We start from the raw sequence: 23,458 nt of genomic DNA, 5'->3' as shown, positions 1-23,458 counted from the left end.
GCCCAAAGATGCAGTCAAGAGAGATCTGATGATGAAGGAGTATTTGGGAACTGGTGAAGACCGTGTGAAAAACAGAGAAGGGTTTACTGAGATGATTGGAGATGTTATATTTAACATTCCAGCCATTCAAGTTGTGAATGCTCACAGAGGTAATTTTTATGCAAGGTTCTGAAAATCTGTTTTGGAAGCAGTATTTAAAATTAACTATCACACCTATTTGTCTACTAATAGATGCAGGTGCTGCTGTATACCTGTATGAGTACCAGCATCCTTCCTCATTCCTGCAGAATAAAAGACCTAACTTTGTTGGAGCTGATCATACAGATGAAATCTTTGCAGTGTTGGGATGGTGCTTCACAAGCGCCCATGTGAAAACAATTGGTCAGTGCATCAAACCACCTGATACCTTGACTGTCTGTTTTCTGGAGTGCAAAATGTTTTACCAGACTATCATTACTTTAGAACCATGCACCAAAGAGGAGGAACAGTTGAGCAGAACCATGATGAGCTACTGGGGCAACTTTGCTCGCACAGGGTAGGAATTAGTGCTCATTATAAGTTACAGTATACATGGAAATAACACAAACTGGCTTGTAACTTTTGCTGTGTGTGTGCAGGTCTCCTAATGGGGATGGTCTTGCCCACTGGCCCAAGTATGGAGCAGAAGAGGAGTATCTGGGAATTGGTTTGAAGGAGCAGGTAGTTGATCGAGCCCTGAATAAGGATCGATTTGTTTTTATGACTCAGACCCTCCCAGAGAAGATCCAACAACATGATGAAAATAAGGAGCACAGTGAACTGTAAAACAATCACATCTCTTTCCTCTAGTGCATCATTTTTAAAAAAGTTAAAACACTTAATCACTGTTAAATCAGCCTTCATTTTTTCACTTCTTGTAGCTAATGAAGTCTTGTCCATAGCATTCTCTATAAAATTCATTAAAAAAAAATCATTTGACAATGAAGCTGAAAAGGTGTGATGACAGTCATGGGGAGTTAAAATCTTGAAGAGGTGAACACATTTTCCAGGAACATAGTTTTTAATCCAGATAGCTTCAGGGAAATGTTACCGGCCTCGTGTTTTGTTTGTATATTTAGTATTTGCTGAATGAACTGGACTCTGATTAAATGTTAAATGATATTAAATAAAAATTTCAGAAGAGACAGAAGGACAACAATAATAAAAAGACCATCTTTGATGTCTTACACTGTGATACAAACTACAGGGTGGCCCTAAAATCTGGACACAAAGGCAAAAGTACATGTTTGTCAAGAAGTGTAATTTTTAACAACATTTTATTCAATATATAATTAATTTTAATCTATTGAATTTAATATATATTTGATAATTCATCAAATATATATTTAATATAATAGCCATATTTATTCTTGATCTTAAAATTATAGTTAATGATATTTCCTCTGTGTCCAGACTTCAGGGACACCTGTGTTGTTGAAATAAAGAGATGTGACAAAAAGGTTCTTCTCAGGTTTCTTTAATTGTGAAGAGCACTTTAGCTGAAAAGAGAGGTGATGATAGTAAGGGGGCTGCACAGTGGTCTTGTGGTTAACACTTTAGCCTTGCAACAAGAACATCTCCGATTCAAATCCCGGGGTGGACCTGGGATCTTTCTGCATGGAGTTTGCATGTTCTCCCTGTGCATGCGTGGGTTTTCTCCGGGTACTCCGGCTTCCTCCCACAGTCCAAAAATATGCTGAGGTTAATTGATTACTCTAAATTGCCTGTAGGTTTGATGTGAGTGTGATTGTTTGTCTGTATATGTAGCCCTGTGACAGACTGGCGACCTGTCCAGGGTGTCCCCTGCCTTCACCCGAGTCAGCTGGGATAGACTCCAGCACCCCCCGCAACCCTAGTGAGGATAAAGCGCTGTATAGAGAATGGATGGATGGATGGAGGATACTTTTAAAAGAAATCTCCAAAACATGAAGACAATATAAACAGGTTGCATGTGTTCGCCAGTCTAGCCTTTTTTAACCCTTGCCTCAGGTTAAAATTGGTCCAGCTCTCCGTTTAAAGGGTTAGATTCTATCTGCCTATTAGTATTTCCCCTAACAGGTTTCAGCAGAATAAATTAAGCTGGAATTGAGAGACACTCGCCCAGGTTCTAACTGCCTTACATCCGAACGTCTCACCCCTCTTATCTGATAAATGCTATCCCACTGAGCAGCCTTTCTAAGTAGTAGAATTGATTTATCATTCACGTCCGTTTTCGGTCAGCTTCTCTCTAAGGACTTGCCTGCACTTGGTGCTATTCCTGGGTTCGTTTTAGAGGTTTGGAAAGAACTAACCTCAGGGGTAATGTTTAAACATTCTCAATTTGGACTGAGTAACCTGTAAGAACCATTGGATTAAATGCACACAATCAACTTAACTTTTTACCACTATGCAGATTTTCAGTGGTTTATAATAATTTCATTGGGCTTCTCTTTAAATGCAATAGAGCGTTTTATTAAGCAAATTTTAGCAAGAGCACAGCATCAATTCATGATTAAAACAATTAATTATTTTTGATTAAAAATGAGACTAAAGTAAATAAATTGAGCGTACCTGACAATCTTCTCTAATTATTAAATTTAGGAGAGAGAGCGAACAGCGTGGCCACTACCGTATCACTCGGTCTTGTCTTGCGTCTGGGATAAGCACTCAGTTGTCCAGAGGACTCGGTACGATGTCTTCTTTGTGGACAAAAGGATCTTATCCCTCGGCAGGGGGAGCGGAGGAGTCCTGTAAGCCAATCGTGGTCTGGCAGTTACCTCTGGAATTGGCTGGAACGTTAGTGCTTACGCCCCAGCTATCTTCTCTGTGGTATGGTGGTGATGGAAAACCCTCGTCTGTTCAGGCTGTAGTGGGTCACTGGGTCTCCCAGCCCCGGGGAGGGGAACAGCCCGGTGCTGTTGCCTCCTTTGCCTCTTCGGGTGTAGTCGGTTCTTCCCTCTATTGGTTTCTTCTGGATAACTGCAGAACCTCTTAGGACTCTCCGTTTGGCAGAGTGTGGTCTTCGCTTGTTGAACAAAGTCAGAAAAAGACTTTGCTTCCAACGATGTCCTCAGCGATCTCTGGAGCCTAAGTCCCGCGTCGTCTTCCCGTCTCTCGGGCAAAAGAGGAAGGTGAAGATTCTTCAGAACTCTGGCCAAGTTCCCTTTGCAGCGCTTCTTAGCAGCTCCGGCGAACGACTCCCCAATAATGTCTCTGCTCTCCCATTCTTATACTCTCTCCAGACACACAAAACTAGCTAGGTACGCCCTCTGACACCGTCTAACTTATGCAATCAACTTTGTCATCACATACAACAGTAATACAGAAGTCATGTTGTTACAGCAAATACACAGTGTCCACATTCTGTTTAACACACACACATTTCAGCCCACCCTTTTGGGTTTTTCCCAAACTTCCCTTTTTTCTGAGGAGGCTGCAATGTCATTGTGGCTGCCGAGTCATGGTGACTGTTGTTTACTGCACTTCTGCTTTCTTAAGGCCTGGACTCACAAGCTTATGAGGCCTGTACACACACACAGAGCCTAAACAAGGATTACTTCACACAGAATCACTTCTTAAATCATTCTTCTCAATCTGAACATAATAAATCATCTGAATCATTACTTTAATCAAATCAACACTTCAAAAAAAAATATATGTGTATATTTTAGCAAGCATAATCATATGATTAACTTATAATGTTTCTTCTTAAGATCTTTATTTGTCTGCTTCAAAACCTTTGTTACCTTAGGGCCGTAATGAGCCTGAGTCCTCTCTGAGACCTCAACATCTGCATCTTACTTGACACATGGAATCAGAAATCATTGATGTTTCTACTATAATGGAATTTCTATTGTCTTTAAGGTTTTTCTTTTAGGAATCTAATGTGATACAAATAAAAGAATCGTGTCAGAAAGTGCATTCTTTGACTCAGTGGTTCTCTATGTTTTAATTGAAATGGTTTACAGATAATTGGGTTTGCAGGACAAAGGGGAGGGATTTCTAACCTCCTGGGTGTCCCTCAGAATGACAGACTATGCAGTGCAGAGTTAGTAGTAATGATTCAGATTTGCTGAGGTGCTTAAACCATTTCAATAACATCTCTCTCGAGCCTATCAGAAACAGAGCTGTTGTCACAGGATCTGAAGTGTTGACCAATGACCTACTGTTTGCTCCTGATCTGCGAATAAGTGAACAATGTGGTAGATAGGGGGCAGGAAATTGCCTTTTTTGATCAGCTGTTGCTGTGGAGTAAAAGCTGCACAGTCACGTCTGTATGTTTCACGTCTTACCTGCAGCTTTATCTCAGTCAAAGTTACAAGAAGGCGAGGCTTTATAAGAGGCAACGTTTTTTATACTGTGCGCTCCGTCTGTGAAGTCCACATCTAGACATCCATAATGCTGTGTGCAAAGCAAACTTTCTGCTTTCTGATCCCCGTTTTATTTTCCTGCGTTGCTGCAGAGCTGCAGGGTAAGTAATGATCAACTTTTTTCTTTACACACTGACACCAGAGACAACAATCACAACCTTACATCTAGATGTGACTGCACTGTTTATGAATCATAGGTCAGAAATGGTAAAGTTTCTGTATAACTTTCAACACGGCACAAGTGTGTACTGCACCTTCACATTAACATATAGGCACACACAAGCAGCAGTACTTTGACTTGTGTGAAGAATTTTTCCACATTTCAGAATCAATATTAATTCAAAAACATCCCACAAACAGTTCTTATGGACATGCTGGTCGGGGGAACACTGGAGCCTCTGCCATTTGATCTCAGAGTTGTACTGGAAGATCCGCGTCTCATCCGAAATGAAGATGTTGTCTAGAAACACTGGGTTGCCCTCTAGTTGCTTCAAAATGTCCTGTCACATCTCCACACGGCAAGTCTTTTGGTCTTCGGAGAGCAGTTTGGGGACCAACTTTGCGCAAATCTTCCAAAAAATATGGTCGTGACCAACTTCCTGTTCAGTCCTGGTTACTCAGTGTTCATTCAGATCTTCAGTCTGTTCTTGTTGAGTTTTGGTTCATCTTCCATTTCATGCCGTCCTATTCTGAACCTCTTGACACATGCATGGGACACGTCTGTGAAGGTTCTCATTCATCCAGGACACCTTGTTTGCCCCATGGACACATCCTTCAGCATGGAAAGGGTTTATTCTGGTGGACTTTTGTTTGAAGCTAGAAATCAACATGTGAACAGAGAGATAACAGGGCAGTTAAAATGTTGCTTTTTTCAAACAGTGCTGATATTTTGGTAACACTATGATGAACTTCATTACTGTGTGACCTCTGAATCATGTGATCCACAACCCCAACAACTTACTCATGTACAGTATCTAATTGCAAAGGCACTTTACTTGAGTTTTTCTATTTTCTTCTGCTTTTACACTTTTACTGCATTACATTTTTAGAGGAATGTTTTCTATTTTCTATTCCATGACTTTTATTTGACAAATTTAGTTAGTATATTTTTAAGAATAAGATTTCACACAATAGACAAAGTAAGAAGCATTTTAAACACAACACATTGTTAAAGGTTAAACCAGCGGGTTCCAACCTTGATGGTGTTTGATATCTTTTAAAATTCAGCATATTGTCACATATATGGCTGCAGTGAATTGGAAACTTTCATATAAACTTAAGATACAAGTTAAAACTAAAGAATGAATATTTGGAAGAATTACGGTTGTCACTTAGGAGCTACAGGTATCTCTCACTGCAACATTGAATAACTGAATTGGGATGTGTTTATTTGTGATTCTGACTGAGTTGTAATATCCTGACAGCACCTGAAGTCCACACAAAAATCGGGAGTCTGAGAGGTGAGTATGTGAGTGTAAAGGGCAAAGAGACCGGAGTCCTTGCCTTCCTGGGTGTCCCATTTGCCAAGCCACCCATAGGTCCTTCCCTGAGACTGGCTCCACCTCAGCCTGTAGAGGGATGGAAAGGAGTGAGAGACGCCACCAAGCAGCCACCCATGTAAGACACATGTGCTGCAGTGTTTGGATGCCACACTTGGAGGAATTATGTCCAATATTTGTTGATAAAAATGTCTCTTTTTCAGGTGCATTCAAAATATAAAGGTTACTCTGGCTCTTGCTGACAAGATGGGTGCCAAGATTGCAGATGTCCCAGACATTTCAGAAGACTGTCTTTACCTCAACATTTACACTCCTGCAAATAGAGCTCAAGATGCCAAGCTTCCAGTAAGAACTCTGAGTTGCAGGTTTTAAGTGATGCTGTTAAGTTACTGAGATTCATCTTTGGGAAAATTTTGACAATGTTTCTCGAGCAGTTGGTTTTAATGATTCTGAAGAGTTCACAATAGAAATAGGAATATTAATGTGTATATTTAGACCAGATTGTAATGGGCTTACCTCTAAACTCAGACTGATGTTCTGTTTATGTCACCAACAGTTTTATAATTCAAGTCTTTGTTTAGTTTAAAGCCGTGATTGAAACTTTTGTGGTAGGAATGAAGTAAAAATGTCCTCTTTGCTTCAAACAAAAGATGTATTCCTTTCATTCTTTGGCCAGGTCATGGTCTGGATCCATGGTGGGGGATTCAGTATAGGTTCAGCTTCAATGTATGATGGCTCTGCTCTGGCTGCTTACCAGGATGTGGTTGTGGTTCTGATCCAGTATCGTTTGGGACTTCTGGGCTTTCTCAGGTAAACAGACTCAAGTACCTAAGTACAGTTAGTATAGACTGTGGTTATGCTCTACTACTTTGAATGTGATTTGTGCCAACATAGGAACAAACATTCAGAATTAGGTTACTTTTGACCAATTCCGTCTGAATTCACAGATGGGGTTGCAGCACCATTTTCAATTTGGCTTTGGAAGATAGTGGTGGGAGATCATAATAATAATAATAATAATAAAAAAACTTTATGTGCAAAATTACAGGCATCTACACCCAGTAGTTTTTGAGTTATGGCATTTTTAAAAATGATAATAATTCAGGCCAAAATGCCCTCCTCCCAATCCTCGCCTGGAATTTTTAGGTTTTAAAATGCTTATTTCTCTGCTTCTGGGTATCTCAGAGACTTGAAAATTTTTCTCCAAGCTCCCTACATGTTGGTGATGTCCTAGAAAAAACACACACACTCAGGAGAAGACTCTACAGAGCAGGGGGGCTTGCCCAAAATGCATAAATTATTTGTAAAAACCACTAGCGAGTAGGGTTAAGGGTGTTAAAAATACCGGAAATCTTACAGATTAATGTCTTAGCACCATTTAGTATTGCTCTTGACCAGACTGGCTTATAACTTATATAGGGGGAGCCCTCTAGGCACATTATTTAGAGATATGGACTGCTGAACATTGCCCCCCATGAAAAGTGCCTAATTTTCAAGGACCCTGAAGTCACTGTAGCACAGGTGGTAGAGATCTGCAAATTTGCACAGAAACTCATCTGTCTTCTTACTATAGCCATGCAAAGTCCCAACGTCTAGCCATCACTGCATCATGCTCAACTTTACCCTCAAACTATGCCATTTTTGGTAGTCATAAATCTGAACGTTACCTGTTATGCATATATAGTATGCATATTTATGCTGGTGTGTACAACTGAAGTTGGAAAAATAACTTCCACATTTTTTAGATAACTTGTAAGGGCTGAATTGTGCCCACTGAACTTCTGAATTTAGTAGAATATACATACCTACTTTCATTGAAGAAATTACAGAACAAATCATTTCAGCTCGAAAATTTCCTGGACATACCTTATCTTGAAGAACAAAACTCTTTCAAGCCCGATGTCACTACATAGGCAAGTATAATTATGTTTAAAATACCTGCAATCAACTTTTTAAAGAACACAGGATGAATTAAAGATATTATCATAAGGAATAGGCCAGTAATGGCCTAGTTTTGGGGTAAAATTGAGCATGATAAATACGTCAGCACCCCAGGATATCACCTGTCTCTATTAAAGGGCAAAAACACCACATGTCGCTTTACGCGGATGACATATTATTGTATGTGTCTAACCCAAAAGAGTCAATCTCATCAATTATGGAGGTATTTGATCATTTTGGCTCCCTTTCAGGCTTTCAAATTAACTGGGAAAAAAGTGAATTAATGCCAATACATCTAAATCATAACAGTACCACGCTGAATTCTGTTCCCTTTAAAATCTCCACGGACAGGTTCACGTACCTAGGGGTGTCTGTCACCAGGAAACCTGGCCTGCTACTCGAGGAAAATTGGAATTTAAAGATGAAACAACTGAAGCAGAACATTGATTTCTGGAAGACCCTCCCACTATCACTGGTAGGGAGAATTAATGCTATTAAAATGGTAGTTCTCCCACGTTTCCTATATATTTTCCAATCAATACCATCCTTTATTCCACAAGTATACTTCAGGAGGCTGGACTCAATAGTGACTCCTTTTCTCTGGCAAAACAAAGGAGCATGTATAAACAAAAAACATCTCTGTAAATTAAAACAGGAGGGAGGCTTCGGCCTACCAAACTTCAAATGTTTCTATTGGGCAGCACATCTAAATATTCTGGCTTTTTGGAGGAACTCGAACCTTACTGAGGATACAACCAGTCCATCCCCCGCCTGGCTTTCTTTAGAGAAAGCAGCATGTGATGGGACTTCTCTCCTAGCCCTATTGAACAGCCCCATCAAAATTAGCAAATCACTGTACAAAGGTAACTTTACGATACACAACTCGGTAAAAATTTGAAATCAGATTAAATTACATTTGAAGGCCCCAAATATGTACAGTGATACACCAATTTGTAACAATCATGCTTTCAAGCCCTCTGCTGGAGACCCAGTGTTTGCTCGATGGAGGGAGAAGGGAATGGGGTCCTTGGGCGATTTATATCAGAGGGGGCATCTGATGTCTTTTGAGCAACTGAAAGCTAAGTATAATCTGCCAGCCTCGCATTTCTTCCGCTATCTGCAGATCAGAAATTTTATAAATTCCCATGTATCAACGTTATCAGACATCCCACGACACCACGCACTTGAAGGAATAATTCAAATCACGCCAGGTAAAAAAGGAGCAGTATCAAGTCTTTACCAGATACTTTCCAACCAGATAGAAACGAGCACAGAAAAGCAACGGTTGGAATGGGAATCTGAACTGGGAGTGCCTCTTTCCACAGAATACTGGGACACATGTCTTTCAAATATTCATCGATGCTCAATCAATGTTAGGCATAAATTAATTCAGTTTAAAATAATACATAGATTACACTACTCAAAGATAAAAGTTAACAAGATGTATCCTAATGTATCAGCATTGTGTGACAAATGCAAGAATCAGGATGGAACACTCACTCATCAGCTCTGGACGTGCCCCAGTCTCCACTCATTCTGGTCTTCAATATTCGGTTTTTACTCAAAGGCATTTAAAAGGTTGTGTGAACCCTGCCCCCTGGTGGCCATTTTGGGATCAGCGGGTGATTCAACTTACTATTCTAACAGTAGAAAGTCTTTACAACAGTCTTTATGTTTCGGTGCCATTTTGGCTAAAAGACTTATTTTAAGATACTGGAAATCAGACAAAGTACCTTCAATTGAAATGTGGCTGAGGGAGCTCAGCGAAACCCTGTGCATGGAGAAATTCAGATATAAAAATGCAGGCAGACGGGCAATCTTTGATAAAGTATGGGAGCCTGTATTAAAGTACCTGAAGGAATCGAGTGAGGTCAATGTTACAATATGAATGTCTTCTCAGGATAACTATGTCATGACGCTGGTTGTAAAAAGGTCCTTTTCCCTGTCATACGGTATTGATTTCATCTGTTGTCAGACGTATAGCTTCTGTTTAGTTTATGCTACCATCATTGTTCTATAAATTCCAACTCAGGCTCACACTGTTTTCTTGTTGTTTTGCCACAGAACCCAAGCTGTGTAGAAATCCGCCATTCTGTCATATCCAATCTATTTATGTTTGATGTTGCTGCTGTGTTTTGTTTTGTTTTTTTGTTGTTTGTTTTTTCTTTTTTGCATTGTATTTTATTTTTGGATATTACAAAACATATAAAAAAACTATGATTGCTTTGTAAGAGACATGTTTTCTATCCAATGTACAATTGGCAATAAAAAGAATATTAAAAAATAAAAAATTGAGCATGATGCAGTGATGGCTAGACGTTGGGACTTTGCATGGCTATAGTCAGAGGATAGACGAATTTCTATGCAAATTTGCAGATCTCTACCACCTGTGCTACAGTGACTTCAGGGTCCTTGAAAATTAGGCACTTTTCATGGGGGGCAATGTTCAGCAGTCCATATCTCTAAATAATGTGCCAAGAGGGCTCCCCCTACACACGTGGACAAAATTGTTGGTACCCCTCAGTTAAAGAAGGAAAAACCCACAATTCTCACTGAAATCACTTGAAACTCACAAAAGTAACAATAAATAAAAATTTATTGAAAATTAAATAATCAAAATCAGCCATCACTTTTGAATTGTTGATTAACATAATTATTTAAAAAAACAAACTAATGAAATAGGGCTGGACAAAAATGATGGTACCCATAACTTAATATTTTGTTGCACAACCTTTTGAGGCAATCACTGCAATTAAACGATTTCTGTATTTGTCAATGAGCGTTCTGCAGCTGTCAACAGGTATTTTGGCCCACTCCTCATGAGCAAACAGCTCCAGTTGTCTCAGGTTTGATGGGTGTAGTACGGTGTCTTCTCCAAATGGCATGTTTCAGCTCCTTCCACATATGTTCAATGGGATTCAGATCTGGGCTCATAGAAGGCCACTTTAGAATAGTCCAACGCTTTTCTCTCAGCCATTCTTGGCTGTTTTTGGCTGTGTGTTTTGGATCGTTGTCCTGTTGGAAGACCCATGACCTGCGACTGAGACCAAGCTTTCTGACACTAGGCAGCACATTTCTCTCCAGAATGCCTTGATAGTCTTCAGATTTCATCGTACCTTGCACACTTTCAAGACACCCTGTGCCAGATGCAGCAAAGCAGCCCCAAAACATTACTGAGCCTCCTCCATGTTTCACCGTAGGGACAGTGTTCTTTTCTTCGTATGCTTGGTTTTTGAGTCTATGAACATAGAGTTGATGTGCCTTACCGAAAAGCTCCAGTTTGGTCTCATCTGTCCAAAGGACATTCTCCCAGAAGCTTTGTGGCTTGTCAACATGCATTTTTGCAAATTCCAGTCTTGCTTTTTTATGAGTTTTTTTCAGCAGTGGTGTCCTCCTTGGTCGTCTCCCATGAAGTCCACTTTGGCTCAAACAACGACGAATGGTGCGATCTGACACTGATGTACCTTGGCCTTGGAGTTCACCTTTAATTTCTTTGGAGGTTGCTCTGGGCTCTTTGGATACAATTCCAACGATCCGTCTCTTCAATTTGTCATCAATTTTCCTCTTGCGGCCACGTCCAGGGAGGTTGGCTACTGTCCCGTGGGTCTTGAACTTCTGAATAATATGAGCCACTGTTGTCACAGGAACTTCAAGCTGTTTAGAGATGGTCTTATAGCCTTTACCTTTAAGATGTTTGTCTATCATTTTTTTTCGGATGTCCTGGGACAATTCTCTCCTTCGCTTTCTGTTGTCCATGTTCAGTGTGGTACACACCTTTTCACCAAACAGCAGGGTGACTACTTGTCTCCCTTTAAATAGGCAGACTGACTGATTATGAGTTTGGAAACACCTGTGATGTCAATTAAATGACACACCTGAGTTAATCATGTCACTCTGGTCAAATAGTTTTCAATCTTTTATAGAGGTACCATCATTTTTGTCCAGGCCTGTTTCATTAGTTTGTTTTTTTAAATAATTATGTTAATCAACAATTCAAAAGTAATGGCTGTTTTTGATTATTTAATTTTCAATAAATTTTTATTTATTGTTACTTTTGTGAGTTTCAAGTGATTTCAGTGAGAATTGTGGGTTTTTCCTTCTTTAACTGAGGGGTACCAACAATTTTGTCCACGTGTGTATATAAGTTATAAGCCAGTCTGGTCAAGAGCAATACTACATGGTGCTAAGACATTAATCTGTAAGATTTCCGGTATTTTTAACACCCTTAACCCTACTCGCGAATGCTTTTTACAAATAATTTATACATTTTGGGCAAGCCCCCCTGCTCTGTAGAGTCTTCTCCTGAGTGTGTGTGTTTTTTCTAGGACATCACCAACATGTAGGGAGCTTGGACAAAAAATTCAAGTCTCTGAGATACCCAGAAGCAGAGAAATAAGCATTTTAAAACCTAAAAATTCCAGGCGAGGGTTGGGAGGAGGGCATTTTGGCCTGAATTATTATCATTTTTAAAAATGCCATAACTCAAAAACTACTGGGTGTAGATGCCTGTAATTTTGCACACAAACCTTTTTTTTTTTTTTATCATGATCTCCCACCACCAGCACCCACAGTAAAATTGAAGATGGTGCTGCAGCCACCTTCCTGAATATTTGGTGTTTTGGGATGGAATAAGCCTTTTACCAGCTGGTGTAAACATGATCTCGTGGACTTTAACTTCATATTCTATCCAGCACTGGAGATGAACATGTATCAGGAAACTTTGGGCTGCTGGATCAGATAGAAGCTCTGAGGTGGGTCCAGCAGCACATTCACAACTTTGGAGGAGACCCAGATTTAGTTACCATATTTGGGGAGTCAGCTGGAGGAGTGAGTGTATCTCTCCTGGTAAGGATCGATCTGCAGATAAAATATTTTAAATGCATGCTTTTTTTCTTTTTTGCAGATTGTGCACTTGACATTGCAAACTTAATTCTGTCTGTTCTAACAGCTCCTCTCACCATTGTCTGATGGCCTGTTCCACCGTGCCATTGCTGAGAGTGGTACAGCTGCAATGGATTTACTTGTGTCAAATAATCCTCTTCAGGCAGCACAAGTGAGTACGCTTTGTGCATGTTGTTAATCCTTCAATATTGACAATGTCATAACATGTTTGTTGCACTGAATTGCTGATCACGATCCCTCACATCTGTCCTCAGATGGTTGCTAATGCATCTGGCTGTAGCATGGAAAGCACAGAGAAGTTTGCGGATTGCATGAGAAACCTTGATATTGATGCTATTGTGGCTTTTGGGGAGGTGAGACACTGTGTGCAAAACTGATAGAGTACTGAAACAAGATGAGTTGAATGTGAGCCTCATGTCTTCTGCAAGAATTCTCTTTTTAATGTGGCTGTTTCACGCTCAAGTTTTAAACATTTTTTTCTCAGAAGAATCAAGGATATTTGTTTCATGCAATTGTTGATGGACACTTCCTGAGGAAACCTGCAGATGAGCTGCTTCGTAAACATGAATTCCTCACTGTACCATTCATGACTGGTGTTAATGATGATGAAGGGGGATTTATTCTCCCTAATGTAAGTGTTACATTTTGACAGAAATTTGAATGAATCAAGGACTCTGTGATTTTCTGATGTTTGAAATTTGGGATCATTTTGCTTGTGTGCATATGTTAAATGTTAAGAGCTGTTCTGTCTTCCTTCAGACGTTTGTTCCGCCAAACTGGATAGAAGGATTAGATCGTGAGCAGGTTGTGAATGTGATGCCCATCTTCTACCCTGATGTAAGACAGACACAGCCTGATGTTATAATACGAATCACCATTTTTAAGCTTCTTTGACACATGTGTTGCTCATTTTTTTTCAAGGCCAAAGATGCAGTCAAGAGAGATCTGATGATGAAGGAGTATTTGGGAAATGGTGAAGACCGTGTGAAAAACAGAGAAGGGTTTGCTGAGATGACTGGAGATGTCATATTTAACATTCCAGCCATTAAAGTTGCGAATGCTCACAGAGGTAATTTTTATGCAAGGTTCTGAAAATCTGTCTTGGAAGTAGTATTTAAAATTAACTACACACCTATTTGTCTGCTAATAGATGCAGGTGCTGCTGTATACCTGTATGAGTACCAGCATCCTTCCTCATTCCTGCAGAATAAAAGACCTAGCTTTGTTGGAACTGATCATACAGATGAAATCTTTGCAGTGTTGGGATGGTGCTTCACAAGCGCCCATGTGAAAACAATTGGTAAGTGCAACAAACCACCAGTTACCTTGCCTGTCTGTGTTTTCTGGAGTGCAAAATGTTTCACCAGACTATCATTACTTTAGAACCATGCACCAAAGAGGAGGAACAGTTGAGCAGAACCATGATGAGCTACTGGGGCAACTTTGCTCGCACAGGGTAGGAATTAGTGCTCATTATAAGTTGTAGTATACATGGAGAAACACAAACTGGTTTGTAACTTTTGCTGTGTGTGTGCAGGTCTCCTAATGGGGATGGTCTTGCCCACTGGCCAAAGTATGGAGCAGAAGAGGAGTATCTGGGAATTGGTTTGAAGGAGCAGGTGGTTGATCGAGCCCTGAAGAAGGATCGTTTTGTTTTTATGACTCAGACCCTCCCAGAGAAGATCCAACAACATGCTGAGAATCAGGAGCACAGTGAACTGTAAAACAATCACATCTCTTTCCTCTATTGCATCATTTAAAAAAAAAGTTAACACAATCACTGTTAAATCAGCCTATATTTTTTTCACTTCTTGTAGCTAATGAAATCTTGTCCATAGCATTCTCTATAAAATTCATTTAAAAATTTTCATTTGACAATGAAGCTGAAAAGGTGTGATGACAGTCATGGGGAGTTAAAATCTAGAAGAGGTGAACATATTTTGATGATATTAAATGAAAATTTCAGAAAAGTTTTTTTCTGCATTGTGTACTACAATGACAATGTAAAAGGACAACAATAATAAAAAGACCATCTGTGATGTACTACACTGTGATACAAACTGCAGGGTGGCCCTAAAATCTGAGCACAAAGGCAAAAATACATTTAATTTTGACAACATTTTATTCAATATATAATTAACTTTAATCTATTGAATTTAATATATATTTGATAATTCATCAAATACATATTTAATGTAATAGCCATATTTATTCTTGATCTTAAAATTATAGTGTATGATATTTCCTCTGTGTCCAGACTTTTGGGACACCAGTGTTGTTGAAATAAAGAGATGTGACAAAAAGGTTCTTCTCAGGTTTCTTTTATTGTGAAGAGCACTTAAACTGAAAAGAGAGATGATGATAGTAAGGTGGATGGATAGATGGAGGGTATTTTTAAAGGAAATCTCCAAAACATAAAGACAATATAAACAGGATACAGGTCAGTTTTTTCATGAGTGTGTATACCATGTTGGAATTTCGGATTGTCTTTAAGGTTTTTTTTTTTTTTTTTAATTTTAGGACTCTAATGTGATACAAATAAAAGTATCATGTCAGGAAGTGCATTCTTTAACTCAGTTGTTCTCTCTTTGTTTTAATTGAAATGGTTTACAGATAATTGGGTTTGCAGGACAAAGGGGAGGGATTTCTAACCTCCTGGGTGTCCCTCAGAATGACAGACTATGCAGTGCAGAATTAGTAGTAGTGATTTCAGGTTTGTTAAGGTGCTTAAACCATTTCAATAACATCTCTCTCGAGCCTATCAGAAACAGAGGTGTTGTCACAGGATCTGAAGTGTTGACCAATGACCTACTGTTTGCTCCTGATCTGCGAATAAGTGAACAACGTGGTAGATAGGGGGCAGGAAATTGCCTTTTTTGATCAGCTGTTGCTGTGGAGTAAAAGCTGCACAGTCACGTCTGTATGTTTCACGTCTTACCTGCAGCTTTATCTCGGTCAAAGTTACAAGAGGGCAAGGCTTTAAAGAGGCAACGTTTTTTATACTGTACGCTCCATCTTTGAAGTCCACACCTAGACATCCATAATGCTGTGTGCAAAGCAAACTTTCTGCTTTCTGATCCCCGTTTTATTTTCCTGCGTTGCTGCAGAGCTGCAGGGTAAGTAATGATCAACTTGTTTCTTTACACACAGACACCAGAGACAACACTCAAAACCTTAGATCTAGATGTGACTGCACTGTTTATGAATCATAGGTCGGAAATAATAAACTTTCCGTATAATTTTCAACACGTTACAAGTGTGTACTGCACCTTCACATTAACAGATAGACACACACAAGCAGCAGTACTTTGAGTTGTGTGAAGAATTTTTTCCACATTTCAGAATCAATATTCATCCAAAAATATCACAGAAACAGTTCATATGGACATGCTGCCTTTTTTTGGTCGGGGGAACACTGGAGCCTCTGCCATTTGATCTGAGAGTCATACTGGAATACCCATGTCTCATCCGAAAAGATGATTTTGTCCAGAAACACTGGGTTACCCTCTAGCAGCTCCAAAACATCCTGTCACATCTCCACACAGCAAGTCTTTTGGTCTTCGGAGAGCAGTTTGGGGACCAACTTTGTGCAAATCTTCCAAAAATATGGTCCTGACCAACTTCCTGTTCAGTCCTGGTTGCTCAGTGTTCATTCAGATCTTCAGTCTGTTCTTGTTGAGTTTTGGTTCATCTTCCATTTCATCCCATCCTATACTGAGCCTCTTGATACATGTATGGGACACGTCTGTGAAGGTTCTCATTCATCAAGGACACCTTGTTTGCTCCACGGACAGATCCTTTAGCATGGAAAGGGTTTATTCTGGTGGACTTTTGTCTGAAGCTAGAAATCAACTTGTGAACCGAGAGATAACAGGGCAGTTAAAATGTTGCTTTTCATAATCAGAATCAGAATTCGTTTTACTGCCAAGTGGACACTTACAAGGAATTTTCTCTGGTGCTCTTGGTGCAAGTACAATGCAATAGTAAGTAAAAGAGATGTAAGAAATATATGCTAAAATAGAAAAATATACAAGGTATACACAGTTACTACACAGCAGTAATTAATGTAGTCAACAGAGCCGATTTGCAGTAGGTTTACAGTGGGAGTTGGTGTCAGGTAGAGTGTGGGGTAGGGGTGGGTCACGGGTTGTGTTCAACAGCGATGCAGCAGAGGGGCAGAAGCTGTTCTTGTGGCGAGAGTTTTTAGTCCTAATGGACCGCAGCCTCCTGCCTGAGGGGAGGGGTTCAAAAAGTTTGTGTCCAGGGTGAGAGGGGTCGGCCAAGATCTTGGTTGCAAGCCTTAAAGTCCTAGAGGTGTACAGATCCTGGAGAGATGTCAGGTTACAACTGATCACCTTCTCAGCAGAGTGGATGATGCGCTGCAGCCTGCTCAAGATTCAAGATTCAAGAGTTTTATTGTCACATACTAGAAATTACATGAAGCAATTACTGGCAGTGAAATGCTTGCGTCTCTCATTCCCAATAACATTGCAAAAAGAACACACAACAATCAAGATAAAATAGACAGAATAGTATAAAACTCTTGCTCTTGTCCCAAGCGGTGGCTGCAGGGTACCATATGGTGATAGAGGAGGAGAGGATGGACTCTATGATGGCCATGTGTGTAGAAGTGCACCATCATAGTCTTTGGCAGGTTGAACTTCTTCAGCTGCCTCAGGAAGGACATCCTCTGCTGTGCTTTCTTGATTATGGAGTTGATGTTCATCTCCCACTTCAGGTCCTGGGTGATGATGGATCCCAAAAAGCGGAAAGACTCCAAGGTGAGCACTGTGGAGTCAAGAGAGCTTGATGGGAGCAGGGGGGGCTGTGTTCCTCCTGAAGTCCACCACCATCTCCACTGTCTTCAGGGCGTTGAGCTCCAGGTTGTTCCTGCTGCACCAGGTCACCAAGTTGACTACCTCCAGTCTGTAAGCAGACTCATCCCCATCAGAGATGAGTCCAATGAGGGTGGTATCATCTGAAAACTTCAGGAGTTTGACGGACTGGTGCCTGGAGGTGCAGCTGTTGGTGTACAGGGAGAACAGCAGTGGGGAAAGAACACAGCCTTGGGGGGAGCCAGTGCTGATGGTCCTGGTCTCGGAGACTTGCTTCCCCAGCTTCACATGCTGCTTCCTGTCAGACAGAAAGTCTGTGATCCATCTGCAGGTGGAGGCAGGCACACTCAACTGGAGGAGCTTGTCCTGGAGCAGGGCAGGGATGACTGTATTAAAGGCAGAACTGAAATCCACAAACAGGATCCTGGCGTAGGTTCCTACTGAGTCCAGGTGCTGCAGAATGAAGTGGAGAGCCAGGTTGACGGCATCATCTACAGACCTGTTGGCTCTGTAGGCGAACTGCAGGGGTCCAGAAGAGGGTCTGTGATGGCTTTTAGGTGAGGAAGCACAAGGCGCTCAAAAGACTTCATCACCACAGAGGTCAGAGCGAAAGGTCTGTAATCATTAAGTCCAGTGGGTCTTGGCTTCTTCGGAACAGGCATGATGGTGGAGGTCTTGAAACAGGCTGGAATGTGGCATGTCCCCAGTGATTCACTACAGATGTCAGTGAAGACTGGAGACAGTTGATCAGCACAGTGTTTCAAGGTGGAGGGGGAGACAGAGTCTTTGCGTGGCTTCTACCTCTTGAATAGCCTATTAACGTCTCTCTCCTGTATAGTGAGCTGGGTCTCTGGGCTGGGGGGGTCTGGAGTGTTAGACTGTGGGGGGCTCTGAGCCCGTGCTGGGGTGAGGAATATGGGGCCGGTGTGAAGAGGTGGGCTGGAGGTGTGAGGTGGGGGGATGGGGTCGTCAGCTAGCCATTGCCTTTCAAAGCGACAGTAGAACTCGTTTAACTGGTTTGCCTGGCGCAGGTCGTTGGTAGAATGGGGAGACAATGGCTTGTAACTGGTTACTTTTTGCAAGCCTTTCCAGACAGAAGCGGTGTCGTGAGCAGAGAACTGTTGTTGGAGTGCCTCTGCGTACTGCCGTTTAGCAGCTCTCACTGCTTTGCCAAACTCACACTTAGCTGCCCTGAAGCTGTCTCTGTCCCCACTTCTGAATGCCCTTTCCTTCTCCAGCCTGAGTGTCCTGAGTTTTGCGGTGAACCAGGGTTTGTCGTTGTTGTAACTCCCTAGTGCGTGATGGTACACAGCTGTCCTCACAGAAGCTGATGTATGACATCACCACGTCTGTGTATTCATCCAGACTGTTGGTGGAAGTCCTGAAAACATCCCAGTCAGTAGAGTCCAAGCATGCCTGTAGCTTCATCACAGCGTCACTGGTCCACTGTTTTGATGTCCTTACCACAGGTTTGCAGAGTTTTAACCTCTGCCTGTAAGCAGGAATCAGATGGATCATGACGTGGTCAGACTCTCCCAGCGGAGCGCGGGGCACGGCATGAAAGGCGTCTTTAACGGTGGTGTAACAGTGATCCAGAGTATTCTCCTCCCTGGTGGGGCATTTAATGAACTGTTTATATCTGGGGAGTTCATGTGTGAGATTTCACCGATTAAAGTCACCAAGGACAATAATCAGAGAGTCCAGGTATTTTCGCTCCACACACTGTATCTCGTCGGCGACAGCGCTGCGCCTCCTGTGCGCTGCCAGCTGGTGGGATGTAAACGCCGACCAGAATAAATGAAGCAAACTTACGGGGCGAGTACAATGGTTTGCAGTTAATAATGAGGGATTCCAGGTCGGCTGAACAGTGTTTCTGGATCACAGTCACATCGTTACTTCAAATACAGTTAATGTAAAAGCAGATACCTCCGGCTTTCTTCTTGCCGGAGAGATCCGCTTGCCGGTCCGCTCTGAGAAGTTGGAACCCCACCAGCTGCAGCACAGAGTCCGGTATATTTCCACACAGCCATGTCTCCGTGAAGCAGAGGGGAGATGAGGATGAGAGGTCTCGATTTTTTCCAAACCGTAGTTGAAGTTCGTCCATTTTATTGCCCAGAGAGCGGACGTTGGAGAGAAAATTTCCCGGCAGCGCACAAGCGCCCCGGCTCATTTTCCTCTCCTGCGTTTCCTGCAAATAGTGTTGGCAATGGTGAGCGCACCTTTGACCAGAATGACCCATAAATCCACAGAAGATGCCATGAATGTGGAAATTAGATCCATTGGGGTTGTAGCCCTGATGTTCAGGAGTTCATCTCTGGTGAAAGACCTCCTGTTTTCATGGCAAAAGACAAAACTATCAAACAAATCAAGACAAAACAGAGCGCACCAAAGCACCGTGGCAGCCGTCCGTGGCACCATCTTGGCCCTCTTTTCTCATACAGTGCTGATTTTTGGTAACACTATGATATACTTCATTACTGTGTGACCTCTGAATCATGTGATCCACAACCGCAGCAACTTACTCATGTACAGTATGTAATTGCAAAGAAACTTTACTGAAATTTTTCTATTTTCTTCTGCTTTTATACTTTTACTGCACTCCATTTTTAAAGGGATGTTTTGTACTTTCTATTCCATGACTTTTATTTGAGGGATTTAGTTAGGAGACTTTTAAGAATAAGATTTCACACGACAGACAAAGTAAGAAACATTTTAAAAACAACACATTGTTAATGGTTAGACCAGTGGGTTCCAAACTTGATGGCTTTTGATATCTTTTAAAATTCAGCATATTGTCACATATATGGCTGCAGTCAACTGGAAACTTTCATATAAACATAAGATACAAGTTAAAACTAAAGAATGGATATTTGGAAGAATTGCGGTTGTCACTTAGGAGCTATGGGTATCTCTCACTGCAACATTGAATAACTGAATTGGGATGTGTTTATTTGTGATTCTGACTGAGTTATAATATCCTGACAGCACCTGAAGTCCACACAAAGCTCGGGAGCCTGAGAGGTGAGTATGTGAGTGTAAAGGGCAAAGAGACCGGAGTCCATGCCTTCCTGGGTGTCCCATTTGCCAAGTCACCCATAGGTCCTTCCCTGAGACTGGCTCCACCTCAGCCTGTAGAGGGATGGAAAGGAGTGAGAGACGCCACCAAGCAGCCACCCATGTAAGACACATGTGCTGCAGTGTTTGAATGCCACATTTGGAGGAATTATGTCCAATATTTGTTGATAAAAATGTCTCTTTTTCAGGTGCATTCAAAATATAAAGGTTACTCTGGATCTTGCTGACAAGATGGGTGTCGAGATTGCAGATGTCCCAGACATTTCAGAAGACTGTCTTTACCTCAACATTTACACTCCTGCAAACAGAGCTCAAGATGCCAAGCTTCCAGTAAGAACTCTTTGCTGCAGGTTTTAAGTGATGCTGTTAAGTTACTGAGATTCATCTTTGGGAAAGTTTTGACAATGTTTCTGCAGCAGTTGGTTTAAATGATTCTGAAGAGTTCACAATGACAATAGGAATATGTATGTCTATATTTAAACACAGATTGTAATGGGCTTACCTCTAAACTCAGACTGATGTTCTGTTTATGTCACCAACAGTTTTATAATTCAAGTCTTTGTTTAGTTTAAAGCCGTGATTGAAACTTTTGTGGTAGGAATGAAGTAAAAATGTCCTCTTTGCTTCAAACAAAAGATGTCTTCCTTTCATTCTTTGACCAGGTCATGGTCTGGATCCATGGTGGGGGATTCAATATCGGTTCAGCTTCAACGTATGATGGCTCTGCTCTGGCTGCTTACCAGGATGTGGTTGTGGTTCTGATCCAGTATCGTTTGGGACTCCTGGGCTTTCTCAGGTAAACAGACTCAAGTACCAAAGTACAGTTAGTATAGACTGTGGTTATGCTCCACTACTTTGAATGTGATTTGTGCCAACATAGGAACAAACATTCAGAGGTTAGTTTTACCAACTGATGTAAACATGATCTAGTGGACTTCAACTTCATATTCTATCCAGCACTGGAGATGAACATGTATCAGGGAACTTTGGGCTGCTGGATCAGATAGAAGCTCTGAGGTGGGTCCAGCAGCACATTCACATCTTTGGAGGAGACCCAGATTTAGTTACTACATTTGGGGAGTCAGCTGGAGGAGTGAGTGTATCTCTCCTGGTAAGAATCGATCTGCAGATAAAATGTTTTAAATGCATGCCTTTGTTACTTTTTTGCAGATTGTACACTTGATATTGCAAACCTAATCCTATTTGTTCTAACAGCTCCTCTCACCGTTGTCTGATGGCCTGTTCCACCGTGCCATTGCTGAGAGTGGCACAGCTGCAATGGATTTACTTGTGACAAATAATCCTCTTCAGGCAGCACAAGTTAGTACGCTCTGTGCATGTTGTTAATCCTTCAATATTGACAATGTCATAACATGTTTTTTGTACTGAATTGCTGATCACGATCCCTCACATCTGTCCTCAGATGGTTGCCAATGCATCTGGCTGTAGCATGGAAAGCACAGAGAAGTTTGCAGATTGCATGAGAAACCTTGATATTGATGCTATTGTGGCTTTTGGGGAGGTGAGACACTGTGTGGAAAACTGATAAAGACAACTGAAACAAGATGAGTTGAATGTGTGCCTCATGTCTTCTGCAAGAATTCTCCTTTTTAATGTAACTGTTTCACGCTCATGTTTTACACATTTTTTTCTCAGAAGAATCGAAGATTTTTGTTTCATGCAATTGTTGATGGACACTTCCTGAGGAAACCTGCAGATGAGCTGCTTCGTAAACATGAATTCCTCACTGTACCATTCATGACTGGTGTTAATGATGATGAAGGGGGATTTATTCTCCCTAATGTAAGTGTTACATTTTGACAGAAATTTGGATGAATCAAGGACTCTGTGATTTTCTGATGTTTGAAATTTGGCATCATTTTGCTTGTGTTCAGTGTGAAGAGCTGTTCTGTCTTCCTTCAGGCGTTTGCTCTGCCAAACTGGATAAAAGGATTAGATCGTGAGCAGGTTGTGAATGTGATGCCCATCTTCTACCCTGATGTAAGACAGACACAGCCTGATGTTATAATATGACTCAACATTTTTAAGCTTCTTTGACACATGTGTTGCTCATTTTTTTTCAAGGCCAAAGATGCAGTCAAGAGAGATCTGATGATGGAGTATTTGGGAACTGGTGAAGACCGTGTGAAAAACAGAGAAGGGTTTACTGAGATGATTGGAGATGTTATATTTAACATTCCAGCCATTCAAGTTGCGAATGCTCACAGAGGTAATTTTTATGCAAGGTTCTGAAAATCTGTCTTGGAAGTAGTATTTAAAATTAACTATCACACCTATTTGTCTACTAATAGATGCAGGTGCTGCTGTATACCTGTATGAGTACCAGCATCCTTCCTCATTCCTGCAGAATAAAAGGCCTAGCTTTGTTGGAACTGATCATACAGATGAAATCTTTGCAGTGTTGGGATGGTGCTTCACAAGCGCCCATGTGAAAACAATTGGTCAGTGCATCAGACCACCTGATACTTTGGCTGTCTGTGTTTTCTGGAGTGCAAAATGTTTTACCAGACTATCATTACTTTAGAACCATGCACCAAAGAGGAGGAACAGTTGAGCAGAACCATGATGAGCTACTGGGGCAACTTTGCTCGCACAGGGTAGGAATTAGTGCTCATTATAAGTTATAGTATACATGGAAATACACAAACTGGTTTGTAACTTTTGCTGTGTGTGTGCAGGTCTCCTAATGGGGATGGTCTTGCCCACTGGCCAAAGTATGGAGCAGAAGAGGAGTATCTGGGAATTGGTTTGAAGGAGCAGGTGGTTGGTCGAGCCCTGAAGAAGGATCGATTTGTTTTTATGACTCAGACCCTCCCAG

At 41.3% G+C, this 23,458-nt stretch overlaps 1 protein-coding gene across 20 annotated transcripts in view; it reads left to right on the top strand.

The window, feature by feature from the left end:
* ces2b (carboxylesterase 2b) overlaps positions 1 to 23,458 on the top strand; it is a 150,099-nt gene that overhangs the window by 40,107 nt on the left and 86,534 nt on the right. For all 20 annotated transcript variants that reach the window (XM_051951994.1, XM_051951985.1, XM_051951977.1 and 17 more), the window contains exons 36-38: positions 2 to 149; positions 13,860 to 14,009; positions 23,165 to 23,237. In XM_051951994.1, the coding sequence (XP_051807954.1) occupies positions 2 to 149; positions 13,860 to 14,009; positions 23,165 to 23,237 (371 nt within the window). The remainder of the gene's footprint in view (position 1; positions 150 to 13,859; positions 14,010 to 23,164; positions 23,238 to 23,458) is intronic.

The sequence above is a fragment of the Acanthochromis polyacanthus genome, chromosome 8 (assembly GCF_021347895.1).
Source record: "Acanthochromis polyacanthus isolate Apoly-LR-REF ecotype Palm Island chromosome 8, KAUST_Apoly_ChrSc, whole genome shotgun sequence".
Classification (NCBI taxonomy): domain Eukaryota; kingdom Metazoa; phylum Chordata; class Actinopteri; family Pomacentridae; genus Acanthochromis; species Acanthochromis polyacanthus.
Note: the sequence above shows the minus strand (reverse complement) of the source record. Positions and strands in the feature narration are given on the sequence as shown.